The 13,551-nt window shown below is 46.8% G+C and overlaps 3 protein-coding genes across 5 annotated transcripts; all 3 read right to left on the bottom strand.

The window, feature by feature from the left end:
* Nucleotides 1–566: 566 nt before the first annotated feature.
* Nucleotides 567–5,231, bottom strand: ifi35 (interferon-induced protein 35). 3 transcript variants are annotated; one of them, XM_037476354.2, is made up of 11 exons: nucleotides 4,086–5,231; nucleotides 3,918–3,958; nucleotides 3,753–3,779; nucleotides 3,247–3,327; nucleotides 2,971–3,129; nucleotides 2,533–2,649; nucleotides 2,320–2,452; nucleotides 2,033–2,142; nucleotides 1,767–1,950; nucleotides 864–970; nucleotides 567–780 (listed from the first exon to the last, which is right to left on the bottom strand). In XM_037476354.2, exons 3-11 carry the CDS (start codon nucleotides 3,765–3,767, stop codon nucleotides 586–588), a joined length of 1,101 nt encoding a protein of 366 aa, XP_037332251.2. In that variant the 5' UTR covers nucleotides 3,768–3,779; nucleotides 3,918–3,958; nucleotides 4,086–5,231; the 3' UTR covers nucleotides 567–585. The 3 variants fall into 3 exon arrangements, with proteins under 3 accessions (XP_037332251.2, XP_037332250.2, XP_037332249.2); XM_037476353.2 differs by having other exon boundaries at nucleotides 3,918–5,231; XM_037476352.2 differs by lacking the exon at nucleotides 3,918–3,958.
* A 4-nt stretch (nucleotides 5,232–5,235) lies between these two features.
* Nucleotides 5,236–7,506, bottom strand: rpl27 (ribosomal protein L27). Its single transcript, XM_037476359.2, has 5 exons — nucleotides 7,422–7,506; nucleotides 6,803–6,885; nucleotides 6,489–6,658; nucleotides 5,523–5,633; nucleotides 5,236–5,320 (listed from the first exon to the last, which is right to left on the bottom strand). Exons 2-5 carry the CDS (start codon nucleotides 6,881–6,883, stop codon nucleotides 5,272–5,274), a joined length of 411 nt encoding a protein of 136 aa, XP_037332256.1. The 5' UTR covers nucleotides 6,884–6,885; nucleotides 7,422–7,506; the 3' UTR covers nucleotides 5,236–5,271.
* Nucleotides 7,507–7,662: 156 nt separating this feature from the next.
* rundc1 (RUN domain containing 1) lies at nucleotides 7,663–12,781 on the bottom strand. Its single transcript, XM_037476346.2, has 5 exons — nucleotides 12,158–12,781; nucleotides 11,071–11,229; nucleotides 10,712–10,910; nucleotides 10,525–10,620; nucleotides 7,663–10,377 (listed from the first exon to the last, which is right to left on the bottom strand). Exons 1-5 carry the CDS (start codon nucleotides 12,542–12,544, stop codon nucleotides 9,515–9,517), a joined length of 1,704 nt encoding a protein of 567 aa, XP_037332243.2. The 5' UTR covers nucleotides 12,545–12,781; the 3' UTR covers nucleotides 7,663–9,514.
* Nucleotides 12,782–13,551: the final 770 nt, after the last annotated feature.

The following is a 13,551-nucleotide window of genomic DNA, read 5'->3' as shown; positions in this document are numbered from 1 at the left end:
TTTTAAAGTGTGTTACTTTTACTCGGCTGTGATGTTTTTACAATAAACGTGTTTCGAGATCAGTCTCATTTTGTTATTTAATCGTTTCACCATCAGAGAATTTTATTGAAATCCAGTCATTTATGATATAACAAATCACAGTGTATGTTTTACATAGGAAGGTTCATCATTATGGTTTCATAAAAATGTCATTAAAAGTCATATTCAAAATAAATCACAATTCACAAGAAGGTGAATATTTCCTATTATTATTAGATATTAACATTTTTATACCAATCTGAAGAAAAAAGTAGTTTCGTTCTTAGTTTAATTGCACTCAGCCCAAAAGAATAAAGCAATACTTTGATACAGTTCACTATGTACATTTTAATGTAGTAAAACCACTTGAATTAATGATTCATTTTTGCATAATTATGATCACAATGGATTTGCCATGTAAGAGTTTTACTACTTTCACATCACCGGCAGTTTAGTACAAAGTGTTAAAATATACAAAATCCCGTCACAAAGTTGAGTATAAGAGCAAAAGTAGTGATCTCGCCCCAAACCAGAGATGATGATGATGATGATGGTGACCCCCCCCCCTCAGTCGGCGGAGACGCCCTCGAACAGGGCCGAGGTGCGCCCCCCCAGCGGGTTGTACAGGAAGGCTTCGATCTCTCCTCCGCCGTTGGTGCTCCTCTGGAAGTGGATCTCCAGCAGGTCCAGCAAGCCGTCCGGCTTCATCACGTCGGGGATCCCCGTCAGCAGCACCGTGCGCCGACAAACCGCCACCCTGGTCTGAGAGGGGGGGGGGGGGGTGTTACAGAATGACAACCGCAGCATGGAGACGAGGGAGGGACGGCGACAGGACCGGCGCTCACCTTCAGGCTTGTGATGGTTCCGTCGAGGAAGGGAGTCACCCGGACGCTTTGCTTCCCCCCCTGAAGCTCCACCTGGTGGTGCTCTGTGTCCGTCAGACCTCTGGCGACTGATGGCAGAAAGAGCTCCTCAAGCACGGCTCACCTTCAGGTGCACATCCTGCTAGTGGTGCACCTCCTGCTAGTGGTGCACATCTTGCTAGGGGTGCACCTCCTGCTAGTGGTGCACACCCTGCTAGTGGTGCACACCCTGCTAGTGGTGCACATCTTGCTAGGGGTGCACCTCCTGCTAGTGGTGCACATCTTGCTAGTGGTGCACACCCTGCTAGTGGTGCACATCCTGCTAGTGGTGCACCTCCTGCTAGTGGTGCACATCTTGCTAGTGGTACACATCTTGCTAGGGGTGCACCTCCTGCTAGTGGTGCACATCCTCCTAGTGGTGCACCTCCTGCTAGTGGTGCACATCCTGCTAGTGGTGCACATCCTGCTAGTGGTGCACCTCCTGCTAGTGGTGCACATCTTGCTAGTGGTACACATCTTGCTAGGGGTGCACCTCCTGCTAGTGGTGCACATCCTCCTAGTGGTGCACCTCCTGCTAGTGGTGCACATCCTGCTAGTGGTGCACCTCCTGCTAGGGGTGCACATCTTGCTAGGGGTGCACCTCCTGCTAGGGGTGCACCTCCTGCAAGGGGTGCACATCCTGCTAGTGGTGCACATCCTGCTAGTGGTGCACCTCCTGCTAGGGGTGCACATCTTGCTAGGGGTGCACCTCCTGCTAGGGGTGCACCTCCTGCAAGGGGTGCACATCCTGCTAGTGGTGCACATCCTGCTAGTAGTGCACCTCCTGCTGCTGGTGCACATCTTGCTAGGGGTGCACATTCCGCTAGTGGTGCATTCAATGCTCACCGTCGCTCTCCAAGAAGGTGATGACCACGTCGTCGGAGTCGGGCAGCAGTTCGCACTTCTCCACCTCTCCGCCTCCGTGCCGCCTCTTGGAGAAGTGGATCTCCAGCTTGTTCAGCAGCTTCTCAGTCTCCATCTTGGGCAGGTTGGAGACCAACACGTGCCGGGGGCTCACCTCGGAGTCGATCTGCGGGACAGACGGAGGTGTGAGGGTGTGAATACCCCCCCCACCCCAAGAGGACGGCAGCTGGAGGTGTATCTCCACCTACCTCCACCAGCTGGGGCAGCACCAGCTGAACCCGTCGGGCCTCCACAGCGATGCTGCACTCTGAGCCCAGCGCCACCCGCTGCTCCTTCATGTCCAGGATCCTACCGGCCACTGAGGACAGAAGGGACCTGATCAGAAAGGACTAAATGAAATGATGAATACAGCTGTATTTAAATACATTTTAATGTTCCATCTTTACTCCTTGTTGTTTCTGAGTAAAATCTAAACAGCCAAAACACATTCAACGCCGCTGTGAATTGTGGGCGATCAGCTCGGCGAGGAACTCACCCGCTTCGTCCTCGAAAGTGACGAGAGCCGTGCCGCCCTCCATCGGGTAAACCACGCGCGACCTCATCTGAAACGCGTCGCTCCCCTTCGTGCCCACGAAGTCCACCGGCCTCTGCGGCACGGCGGTGAACACCTGGAATCCCAACAGGTGCAGGTGAAGCGCGCGGCGACGACGACGGCGTGTGGGGGCGCGTCAAATGGAGGCGGACGTACCTCGACCTGCTGCTGCAGGTGCTGGTTTTGGGCCTCTTCCTCCTTCAGGGCTTCCTCCACCCGCTGGATCTCCTTCAGCATCTCCGTCTCCTCCTGCTGCATCAGGGCGGCTTGGGCCTGCAGGACCACGAAGCCGCAGCGACTCAAATTAACTTTTACACCAGCTGCTATTTAATAGAAATGTGTTTAACTTTAAATCCCACAAATGAAATGAGGATCTTCTCAAGTGGGTTCATCAAAGTGATGCTGATGGGACGACTCTTTACGAATGAATACTTTTACCAGCTGATGGAAAAACACTCCGTGATGCGTTGGTTCAACGTGTCAAATCGCACAGTTACACAACCTGAACCGATCCGAGACGACTTAAAGCGACACTTCCTGCAGCTTCCTGTGCCTGTTTGTGGGTTTCCTCCAGCATCCTTCAGGGAATCGTACCTTTTTGTTCTCAATCTGCTCTTCGTAGGAGCACTGGTCCTTCTCCAGATCCCGGGTCAGCATGTCGCAGCGCCACCTGAACTCCTGGGTCGTCCTCATCTGCTGCTCTGTGATGGCGGCGAGCTCCTGCTGATCCTGGATCAGCTGCTCGTGTCTTCGCTGCGGACACAGGAGCAGCGTTTTACCGAGGCCCATAAATTATACATTTAAACAATCTGTTTCATATTTAAGTACAACTATGTTAGTATAACGTGCTTTATATTAAAACCAGTGCACCTTGTAGCGGTCGATGGAGGCCTTGATTTCCTCCAAGCTGTCTTTGGAGGGCTTTCTTTCATCGATCACCAAAGAGAAGTCCTGAAACACGAGAACACACCATTTAATAAAGAGTAGAAAAAGCAAATATCTAAAACACGAGTTAATGATCACAACACAGAGGGTGTGATTCAGAGAAGCTTTTTAGGAGGACAGGTAATATTCAGTGGTGGAAGTACTGCGCTCAAATGGGTTTTTGATACCTGGTCTAAAATAATTGTAATAATAATCCAGCAATACATATTGTTTTATAATTGGGCGATTTCGCTCAATAAGTACTTTAACTTTGAAGTATATTTTGATGGTAATATTCTGCCGTGGTACTTTTAATGCTCGTATGGTTTCTGAGTGAATGAACTTCTTCCACTTCTGATTGCAACGTTTTAACCGAACTATAAAAGAGAAAGTAGAGAAAAGGAAGATTACGAATACAACTTTAACAACAAGGAAGAACACTGACGTCTCACCTCGTCGTTGAACATGGTAAAAGTAATCTGGAATAAATCAAAACATATCAGTTATTGCCCGCTGTCAATCAAAGTATTTGTATTAAAAGTACTTAACATGTTGGTCAATAAGTAACAAAGGCTTTAAGACGATAAACATGAATATAAACCCGCCACGGGCCTTACTTTCGGGTTAACAAACCGTGTCACGCCTTTTCAACAGTCTCCTAAAACCCGACAGTAATTTTAAATACGTCACGACCACGAAACTTCTGACTGAGTTGCTGTCATCTTTGAATTCATATGTTGGATTAATCTCGGTTTTGTCGTGTAGCTCTTCATTAATAAACCTACCTCCGGTTCGTCTGTGCTGTGAAGTCTTGTTTCGGTTTCTTTTCCTCAGCGGCCCTGAACGCGTCTCGTTCCGCCACCAAGAGGCGCTGCAGTCTCGCGGTGCTGCGTTCAGAGGCTGTTGGAAAAGTCATGTTAAAAAAAAACACGTGAGGACAGAGTGGATTTTAATAATTGCTTCTTAGTTATGTTTTCAGCTTTATTGTGATCATTCTTATGGACCTTATTCTGCCGCTGATGCTGCGCATGCTCAGACCGTCGCGCATTATCACTCCGCAACGTTAACTAGTGCGCATAATTAGACTCTGCAGTAATACGATTTTAATACAAATATCTTGCAGTTGTAATAAATTTAATTCAAAGCCAGTGGTCTAAGAACTGTTTGAAATAAAAGGAGGAGCAGTCATGTGTGTCAAAGTGTACTGTTACAAGTCAAAAGTATCACAATTTACTTTAAACTAAATATTGTGCAAACTCTACTTTATAAAATGTACATTAATGTGTTCACGCTAAAAGCTCATTTCAACACCTTCATATGGATAGTTTCATTATGAGTCAATACTGCGTTTATTGAGTTGATTGTTATTTCTTATCAATTGTGTGAATTAAAGTGTTAACATGAAATATTTGTAGCTCAAAATTTTCGGTTTAATTTAATGCCACAAAAAAAAAAAACGCCTTAGAAGTACTTTCATCTTTCAGTAAAACTACAAAGGACAAATGTACTTCAAGTATCCGAAGAAAAAAGTACTTATGGAAATACTGCTTGCAAGAGTTGACTTTACATAATGGATTACCTTAAACTGATCAAGTACAAGTAATTTCCACACGATCATAAAAATTCAACCAGTATAAATCCAATAAGTTCACATAAAGGTGGAGTTAACGCAAGACCCTCAAAAATAAACAAGTACAGTGAAGTACTGATATCCATTCATTCTTTAAGACAAAGTTAAAAATCACATAATATTGATCACAGCAGATTGACTTTTGGGTCAGTTTATAAAGCCAACTGAACTATTTCAGGTTGTGTGTTATACTTTGACATCCTTTTAAAAAGCAACACATGAGCCTGATCAATAATCCTCCAGACTGAAGAATTGTCAGAGCCGTAAGAATACTTTTAGAAAAAGAAATAAAACGTTGACAAACATCCTTTTTTAAACATTTATTTGTGAAAGCGGTGAAGTTAGAATCTGAGCTTCTGGAAGAACCACTTGTTTTTGCCCGTCTTGTACCTGAAAAAAACCAGAACAGAACGAGTTTAGAACATTTGAGCCGATAATCACAGAACTGAGCGGAGGAACGTCGATACGAGACAAGCTGATGTGAAGGACTCCGCTAACAAACATCTCAAACTATTCAATCATCGGTTTGCCCAGTCTGGGTTATTGAACCAGAACCAACACATTACACTCTCAAGTTAAAACCAGGACTCACCTCTCCTCAAACTTGATCTTGGTCTCCAGCCTGGCTTTGCGCTTGAGGGCAGGATCCCTGAAGACGTCCTTGTTGACGACAGTTTTGTCCAGAGGAATATCAACAGAGTATCTGAACACAGGAAGACGTCATTAAACCCTCCACACATCCGAAGCAGAAAGAATCTTTTTGCATTTGCTCAAATACACAACAGAGCAGCAGGAGGAAACTTCAAAGACGAGTGTTACTTCATCACAGAGTGGATTCTCACTGGTTCTTGTTAAAACTGAACCAGTTTCAGTCCACATCCAACGTGTGGAGTCACAGCTTATATTGACACTTCAGTTCAAAACAATGATAGCAGTTTTTAAGCATCATTGACTGTCATGCTCAGCTGGATGAATTAAGATTCACAAAAAAAAATGCAATACGCTACATCCAATACTCAATTACAAAACCCACCAAGAGCTTGTCATAACAAAAGCAAATAAAAAAATACAAATTTGAAAGAATTCTTTCATGAAAGTGTAAACGACTCCTTTATAACCAGAGGATTTTCTTTTGATTAAAGTAGGGGGGACCAGGTTATACGTGTGTACTCTTATGTGATCCACAGACGAAACAGAAGGACCAGAATTAATCAACGTCTTGAACGAAATGCACCATGGGATTTGTGGTTGAATTATCTTTACACCCTTAAGTTTGTGGCTGGACCATAAGGCCATGATTCTGTGTCACAATATACAATGCATCAGAATGTGATTCTATTGATAAAATATTGTGTTTAACCATCACCCTGCTTCATGTGTGCCTTATAATAAATGCATCAGACATGTTGCGCATAGACTCATCCCTTTCTTATGTTGACATGGATTGTTTAGTTTCATCTACCCACCTCCCCATTTGTATTTCTGAGCTGCCAAAATATGCACCAGAGACACTATGAGGGCCTCCCACAGGAAGTGAGAGTAGACAAAAGACACCGACCTGGTGGGCATCAGGTGGTTGTAGTTGAACACCTTGACGAAGACCTTGATCTTGGACCTCTTGGCGGTCTTCTTCTTGCTCATGGTCGTGATCAGCTTGCGGGGATAGCGGTCGATGCCCGCGACCAGAGCGTGGCTGTAAGGGCGGTCGGCCGTGCCATCGTCAATGTTCTGCACAGAGAGACAACAAGAGGCTGTGGATTCAAGCAACACACCAACACGAGTGTGGATCAGCCCGTTTGTCAAGAGCCTGCGTGGCAAAGGAAAGCGGCTTCGCGGAGCCACTGAAGACATCCACGCCGGGACGTGTCTTACCTTGACGATGACAGCTTTGCGTCCGGCGTAGCGTCCCGCTAGCACCATCACCACCTTCCCAGGCTTCATGAACTTGCCCATTTCTGAGGGAAAAATGAAAAACATTCTCAAACCTCCTAGTCACCAAACAAGCAGTCGCCTCGCAAGGGACTCCGGCGGTGTCAACATCGCCAAACACGCCGCGGAAGTTTGTGGGCACGTTTGAACGCTCCCTGCTCGGTGCTGCCGCCTCTGTTAGCCGGCTAAGCTAGCATTAGCATTCGGCTAGCAAACATTTTACAGAGCGGAGAGGAGTTAAATTTCCCTCGAACACACACACTGTTGGAAATAATGTAAGTTGTGGTGGAACTTCGGAACACACTCCGCAGTCATATCGCACACAATCGGCCTCACTAACGAGACGGTTGTGTTGGAAGCTGCCATGTTGGATTGAGCGCTACGGAGACGAAGCGATGCAATAAACGATCATTTTCTCCCTTTGTCCGTAACAAATGCACGAAAATGACGGAATGGTCTTAACTAAGGCAGTTGTTGTCGTGAGTGTGGGACGATAAAAACGGTAAAATAGCACCGATGTGGAGCGATGGTAGGAGATTTTTGGAAGGGAATATTTACTCACTGATGCTGTTCTACGGACACCGCTAACAGGAAAGGAAGCCGAGAAGGATTTTGTGACCTTTGACACTACCAAAAACCTACGTCACTTCCGGGTTTAGTTTTTCGCTCGTAGTTTTATTCATTTGTTAATATATTTATTTAAAATAGAGAAATACAGTTTGGATGCTAGATATTAATATTTTATAATTTAAAAAAATGAACTATGTGTACTTCTACATCGTGTGATTGAAGATATAATTAAAGATAAAATGACTCAATTATTGGTATTGCATTTAATAGCAGAAGGGGAATAACTACTCATAAAATAAACAGTAACACTGGCACAGTGAAAAATACCAAAAGTAACAGTAAAAATATATAAGCATCATCATACCTCAAGTACCAAATGCAGACTGGACCAGTCTAGGGGAATGCAATATTGTAATATTGGATTATATTTTTTAATGCATATTGTTCAATAAATACCAATATATCATCCTAAGTATCCAACAAAATTATATATTTTTATATCTTATTCAAGATTTGTAAACGACCCAAATAAATAAAGTATATAATATAAATATATAGAAATATAAAGAGGACACAACAGACAACAGTGGGCATGAGAACTATTTCACTCATTAAAATTAATTGGCACATTTTATTATCAAGGTACTACATTTTTTTTTCATGTACTGAAAGCAATTAATAGGTATTTTTTATTTAAGGAACACAATAGTTATCTCGTTCAGGATGTTTGGACCCTCTTGTTTTGCTTGAAAAGTGTTAAAATAAAAGTTTGTAAAAAAAAAAAAAAAGACTCACAGCAGTATAGCAGTTTATTTTTTTTTTTACAGCTGTAGGTATTCATTGCACTTGATAAAGGAAAAAGGGGAAAATAAACACAATATATTATTTGCGATTAGACACTAAATAAAAACATAAATAGCATAATTTAAATAATCCAGTGTGTTTCAAGCTAGTTTGACAAAGTGTTCTGATATATCCAATATGAGTTAAAACATGCCAAGAATAAATACATGTCGGACAGAAATCACAACAGCTGACCAAAAAATGCAAACACAAAGATGAATTTGCAGCATATTTACTACACCGAAAACCAAAGAAACTTTCCATTTACGTGACGTAAAATAAATTCTAAAAAGGAGTTTCCAGGTAACAAAGTGCTCGGGTTTCTAACGAAGGAAACACAGACGCAGCGATCATCTTTTGTCAGCACACCTACAATCATTGGTTTGACACATACATGCGCACGCAGCAGTTTACATACCGCACACACAAACTAAACCTCAGGTTAATAGCATCTCTGGTGTGAACATTCAGAATTTAAAGGGTAGAACTCGTGCAACTCTTCAGTCTCTGGAAGATAAAAAAACAAAGTGAAAAACAGGAAACAATGTTTTATATCCTACAATACATACAGGATGTAAGCCATTACATCATTCTTATTACGCAATGTCACTGCCATTTGATTCTAATCCCAACTACACCTGGAAAAGGAGAAAAGCAGCACTTCATACAGGGTCCAAAACACCTGAAACACAACGTGCATCAAGAGAGCCACCAATCTGCTACACAGGAATCATCACCGAACCAATCAAGTCCCCCCGACGCGCCACGATGCTCTGCAGGATCCTGGATCGTCTCCGTGGCGACCGCATTACAGTACTGAATACTGTACACGTCCTCCCGCTCTTAGCTGCATAGGTCGGGACGCGGCCGTGTCCACGGGGTGAAGATGCGAGCACAGGTCATAAAGGTCAGGAAGGCTTCTCTAAAACGTGAGGAAATCTCAAATCTCCCTCCTAAGGCGGGTTCACAATACGCGGAGCGTGGTCGTTTTGGCATCTTAAACAGAGTGGATGTCATGGTTGAAGCTCGCACGACATTATCATCCATGCATTGACTAACGACACCACATACTTGCACTTCACTTAAGATGGGCTGCTACTTAAATAACCTTTAAAAAAAAAAAAAAGGTTACATACTCGAAGCACAAAGTCACGTTGTGGCCCTGATTGACAGGTAAGAGTCGTGTAGCTTAGCGTGTAAAATACTCGACTTGACGTCGGCGCTCCCGGACGCGTCGCCTCCTCAGAAAGCGTCCTTAATGTTCTTCAGCTGCCGCACAGCCAGGTCCACCGGCAGGTCGAATTTCAGGTGGCTGATGCGGCCCAGGACGCGCAGGGCTCCTTCGAAGCCGGTCTGGGCCATGTAGCTCCAGGACTGGTAGTGCGGGTGCACCAGCGTGCCGGACTTACACAGCAGGTTGAGCCAGGACACCAGCCGCTGCTCGTTCAGCGCCATGCACACCAGCGCCTTGAACTCCGTGTCCGGCCCTCGCTTGTAGCGCCCGTGCTCCTTCAGCACCGTGTGAACGGCCCACAGCAGGGACTGCTTCGGGGTGACGGTCACCGGGCCGCCCGCCACCGGCAGGCTGAAGGACTGGGACAGCTGGCGGGCCGGCGTCTCCACGAAGGCTTTGCCGTTCTTGGAGTGGTAGTATTTGACGAAGAGCTCCCACGGGTGCATGGTCTGTGGCGCCGGGGTGTAAGGCAGCAGGCAGGAGATGGGCGCCAGCACCAGGCTCATGGTCTGGGAGGGCGAGAAGAGGCCGTGGGACAGCAGGTCCTTCAGGGCCGTCGCCAGCTCCTTCCTCACCGACGCGGTCAGCTCGTCGCGCGGCCCCAGCGCCGAGTTGCTGGTGTAGTTGACGACGTGCTCGAGGGACGGCTGCCTGCGCGAGCCCAGCACGCGCACCTTGTCCACGGCCACCTCCAGGCGCCGCAGCAGGGGCCCGTAGTCCTGCAGGGTGGGCTCCGGGGGCCACGCGCTCTGAGGGAGGTGGCCCGGCGCGCAGCCGAACTGGCTCGCGGCGAAGATCTGCAGCACGGCGAGGGCCTTCTGGATGAGCTGCAGGCCCGTCTCTCGCATCTTCTGGGCCTGCTCGGGGTCCACTGCAGAGAGCCGCCAGAACAATCAGAACAAATACTGGATAGCAACACAAGGGGTTCGGACCTTTCTAAATAGCTGACAAATACACCTTTATAAACAAACATCTAGGTCATCAGTCGGGCAGATGTCACACCTCAAAGTGGACTGACCTTTTGTCTTCACTCCTGGAGCTCTGGTATTGGTCCCGGATGCTCGTGGCTGCTGGCTGGGTCCACCGTCTGATAAGAGCGGGTTCCCCACCTCATCTTCGGGGAGAGAAAAGCACAATAATTACATAAACTGAATTGAAAACGACCCGGCCCGGGGGATCGGTATCCACATGCTTGGCCCGCGTACCCTGGATGAAGTTGATGAACATCTCCAGGTCTCTGATCTGCGTCTTGAGCTGATCCACCAGCTGCTCTTTGACCCTGGCTGGGTTCACGATCTGAGCGATGGCGGCGTCCACCCTCCGCCGCAGCTCCTCGGGCGACGAGTTCCCGATGTCCTCGTTCAAGTTCACGTCCAGCTTTTTGATCAACTCGTCAATGATGACCTGGCGATTGTGAAGGCAGGCCGAAGGTTAAGGAGCGGTGGTGGACGCAGTGGTGGACGTCTAGTTTGCATTCAAATTCAATTTGGTAGAAACAGAAAGACGGAAGTCGCATGTCGCCTGGACGCAGTTACGCCCCCCCACAGGCTCGTCTCTCGCGCACCTTCTGTCTCTCCATGACGACGGACTGCGGCAGCGAGTCGTAGCTGCCCTCCTGGTAGGCGAAGCGCTCCAGGTCATCCAGCTGGGTCTTCAGCTGGAAAATGAGATCCTTCTGTTTCTCCCTCTGAGCCTCCAGGCGCTCCCGCTTCTCCCTCTCAGTCTGACAGGAGAAGCACACGCAGACGCACAATGATGCCTACAGGACCAGCGGTGTCAACATTTAAGCGGTTTCGTGGCTTTTCTAAAAGAGACGTTTGATTCTGTTTGTCAAGATACTCAGCGGGGGGGGGCGTTTCTGCACTTGTGTCACGACACTTACACAAAAACACACAAACCAACAGGCCTCATACTCACCAGGTCTCCCTTCAAGTCAGGCATGCGACAAAGGAGAAATGACACAGAGACACTTTCAGTTAAGACTGCAAACGCAAAGAAGCTGGGAGGAAAACAACGGGCCCTCCAGCGTTCGTTATTAAACTAAAAAAGCAATCTGCTGGAGGCCTCCCCCCCCCCATCGAGGCTGCAGCAGGTGAGTCAACACAAAAGCAGCATGTTTTCCAACAGAGATACGAGTTCAACGGGAACGCAGGCGACGTGGAGGGAGAGGCCTTCGAGTGCGACGCAACCAGCCCGCCTCAAATCAGCTTAATCAGGAGGTCGCATCGGAGTTCATCCCCACAGAGACCCTGTGTGTGCGCACGTCATGTGTGCGCACGTCATGTGTGTGCATTTACACGCGTGTGTACAGAAGTCCCATCGATGGGTCCGGCTGCGGATTAGTCCGTGCTTTTCTCCTTGATGCATCAGCACGACCTGGATTTGACCCTTAATTATTTATCTGACAAATAAACATTCATTACTGGTTTTAAAATGCCACAAATCTTAAATCTTGTATCCAACTAATACATTTAAACTCCAAAATATGCAGTTAAGCACTAAGAGAAGCACCAACTAATTAGAATTAAAGTTAATAGGCCAGAAAAAGGGGGAATTATAGATCAGAGTGGCGGACTCGAGACACAAAACACCTCCATCACATGAAGACCTGTAACCCCGGGACAGGTGGTCACGGTCCGTGGAGACCTCACCGAGTTCTCCAGCTGCCCGGCGTCCTGAGCCCGGCAGCCCACCACATGCGGGCAGCCCCTGAAGGCGAACTCCTCCAGCTCGGCCAGCATGCGCTCCTTCTCCTCGGTCTGCGCGTGCACCACCTGCTTCAGCCGGAACTGCACCTGGGCGAAGTGCGAGGTGAGCGCCAGGAGAGAGGAGTTCAGCAGGTGCTGCTCCTCCTCCAGCTTCTCCAGCCGGACGGCCATCTCCTCGTCGGTGGCCGGGGACGAGGCGCTCCGCTTCGGCCGGCGGGGGCTCCCACGGTCGCTCTCGTCCTCCGGGCTGGCCACGGCCCCGACCGGCGCCCATCGCTCCCCGGCGAAGGCGGCCTCGCTGTCCGACGCCGACAGCTCCTCCGTGGACATTTTTTTTTTAAAGTAACGGTTAAGAGTCCGGCCGTTTAACTTGGTTTCCGGTTCGCGGGCCGTCTGGTCCTGGGGGCCGGACCGGGCCGGGTGGCGAGGGGGCGGGGGTGTTGTTTTGACTGGCGTCGCGAGGACTCACAGCGGGGATCACCGCGGGAGAAGCAGGTGTATCGCCATCTTGGGAAGAATGATTCATTCGAGACACGCGAAGCGGACAGGAAAGCACCGGAAGCGCGGTGTGGGATGTTTCTCTCTCCAAAATAAAAGAGCCCGTTACGTTAAAAAGTCAATCATACCGCCGTATATTACTTGTCAAGCAATTTTACAACAAAACATATTGTTTTTGAAAGTGCTACATCGACAAAATGTTGAGACGCTCACCACTATTGTACTGCACATTAATACATGCATGTAATAAATCGATTAATTGAAACATTTTAAATTAAAAAAATATATTTTTATATAACTTCAGCGTATTATTTTAGGAATTTAATTTTTTTTTTTAATTAGATAATATATCTAAAGTTATGTTTAAAGTTTCTAAATATTTTAGTCATGGCAATGACACAACAGAAAGGTTATAAAAAAAAGTTTGTGTATGTAATTTATATTTGTATTAGTTATCACACACCTAAAGGTTATGTATTTGTGCCAAATACACATTTGTAACGTTAAATGTGTTATCCCTGTATTGTTCAATATCGTGTTTTCTTTATTTCATGTCCCATCTCCGAACCTTGAAAAAGCTTGTTTATTTACACTTTAGAAAACAGCAAATAATGTATGTGTTCTAGATTACACAAATACTTTTATTGCGAATTGCAATCGGAAATGTCGTGTATAATGGTGTACAATGTTCGGAGTTTGACACTGCTCACAAAGAGGAAGTCCGATAATCCCGACGTCGGAAAAGGCTTTTAAACCCCTCGACGTCATCCCGAAAAGCGGAATTCCATCCCGGAAGTACGGATAAGGTCTATTCAGTATGTAATTGGGACTCTCCTTTC

The sequence above is a fragment of the Pungitius pungitius genome, chromosome 12 (genome assembly GCF_949316345.1).
Source record: "Pungitius pungitius chromosome 12, fPunPun2.1, whole genome shotgun sequence".
Classification (NCBI taxonomy): domain Eukaryota; kingdom Metazoa; phylum Chordata; class Actinopteri; order Perciformes; family Gasterosteidae; genus Pungitius; species Pungitius pungitius.
The sequence above is the reverse complement of the archived record's forward strand: the minus strand, read 5'-3'. Positions and strand labels throughout refer to the sequence as shown.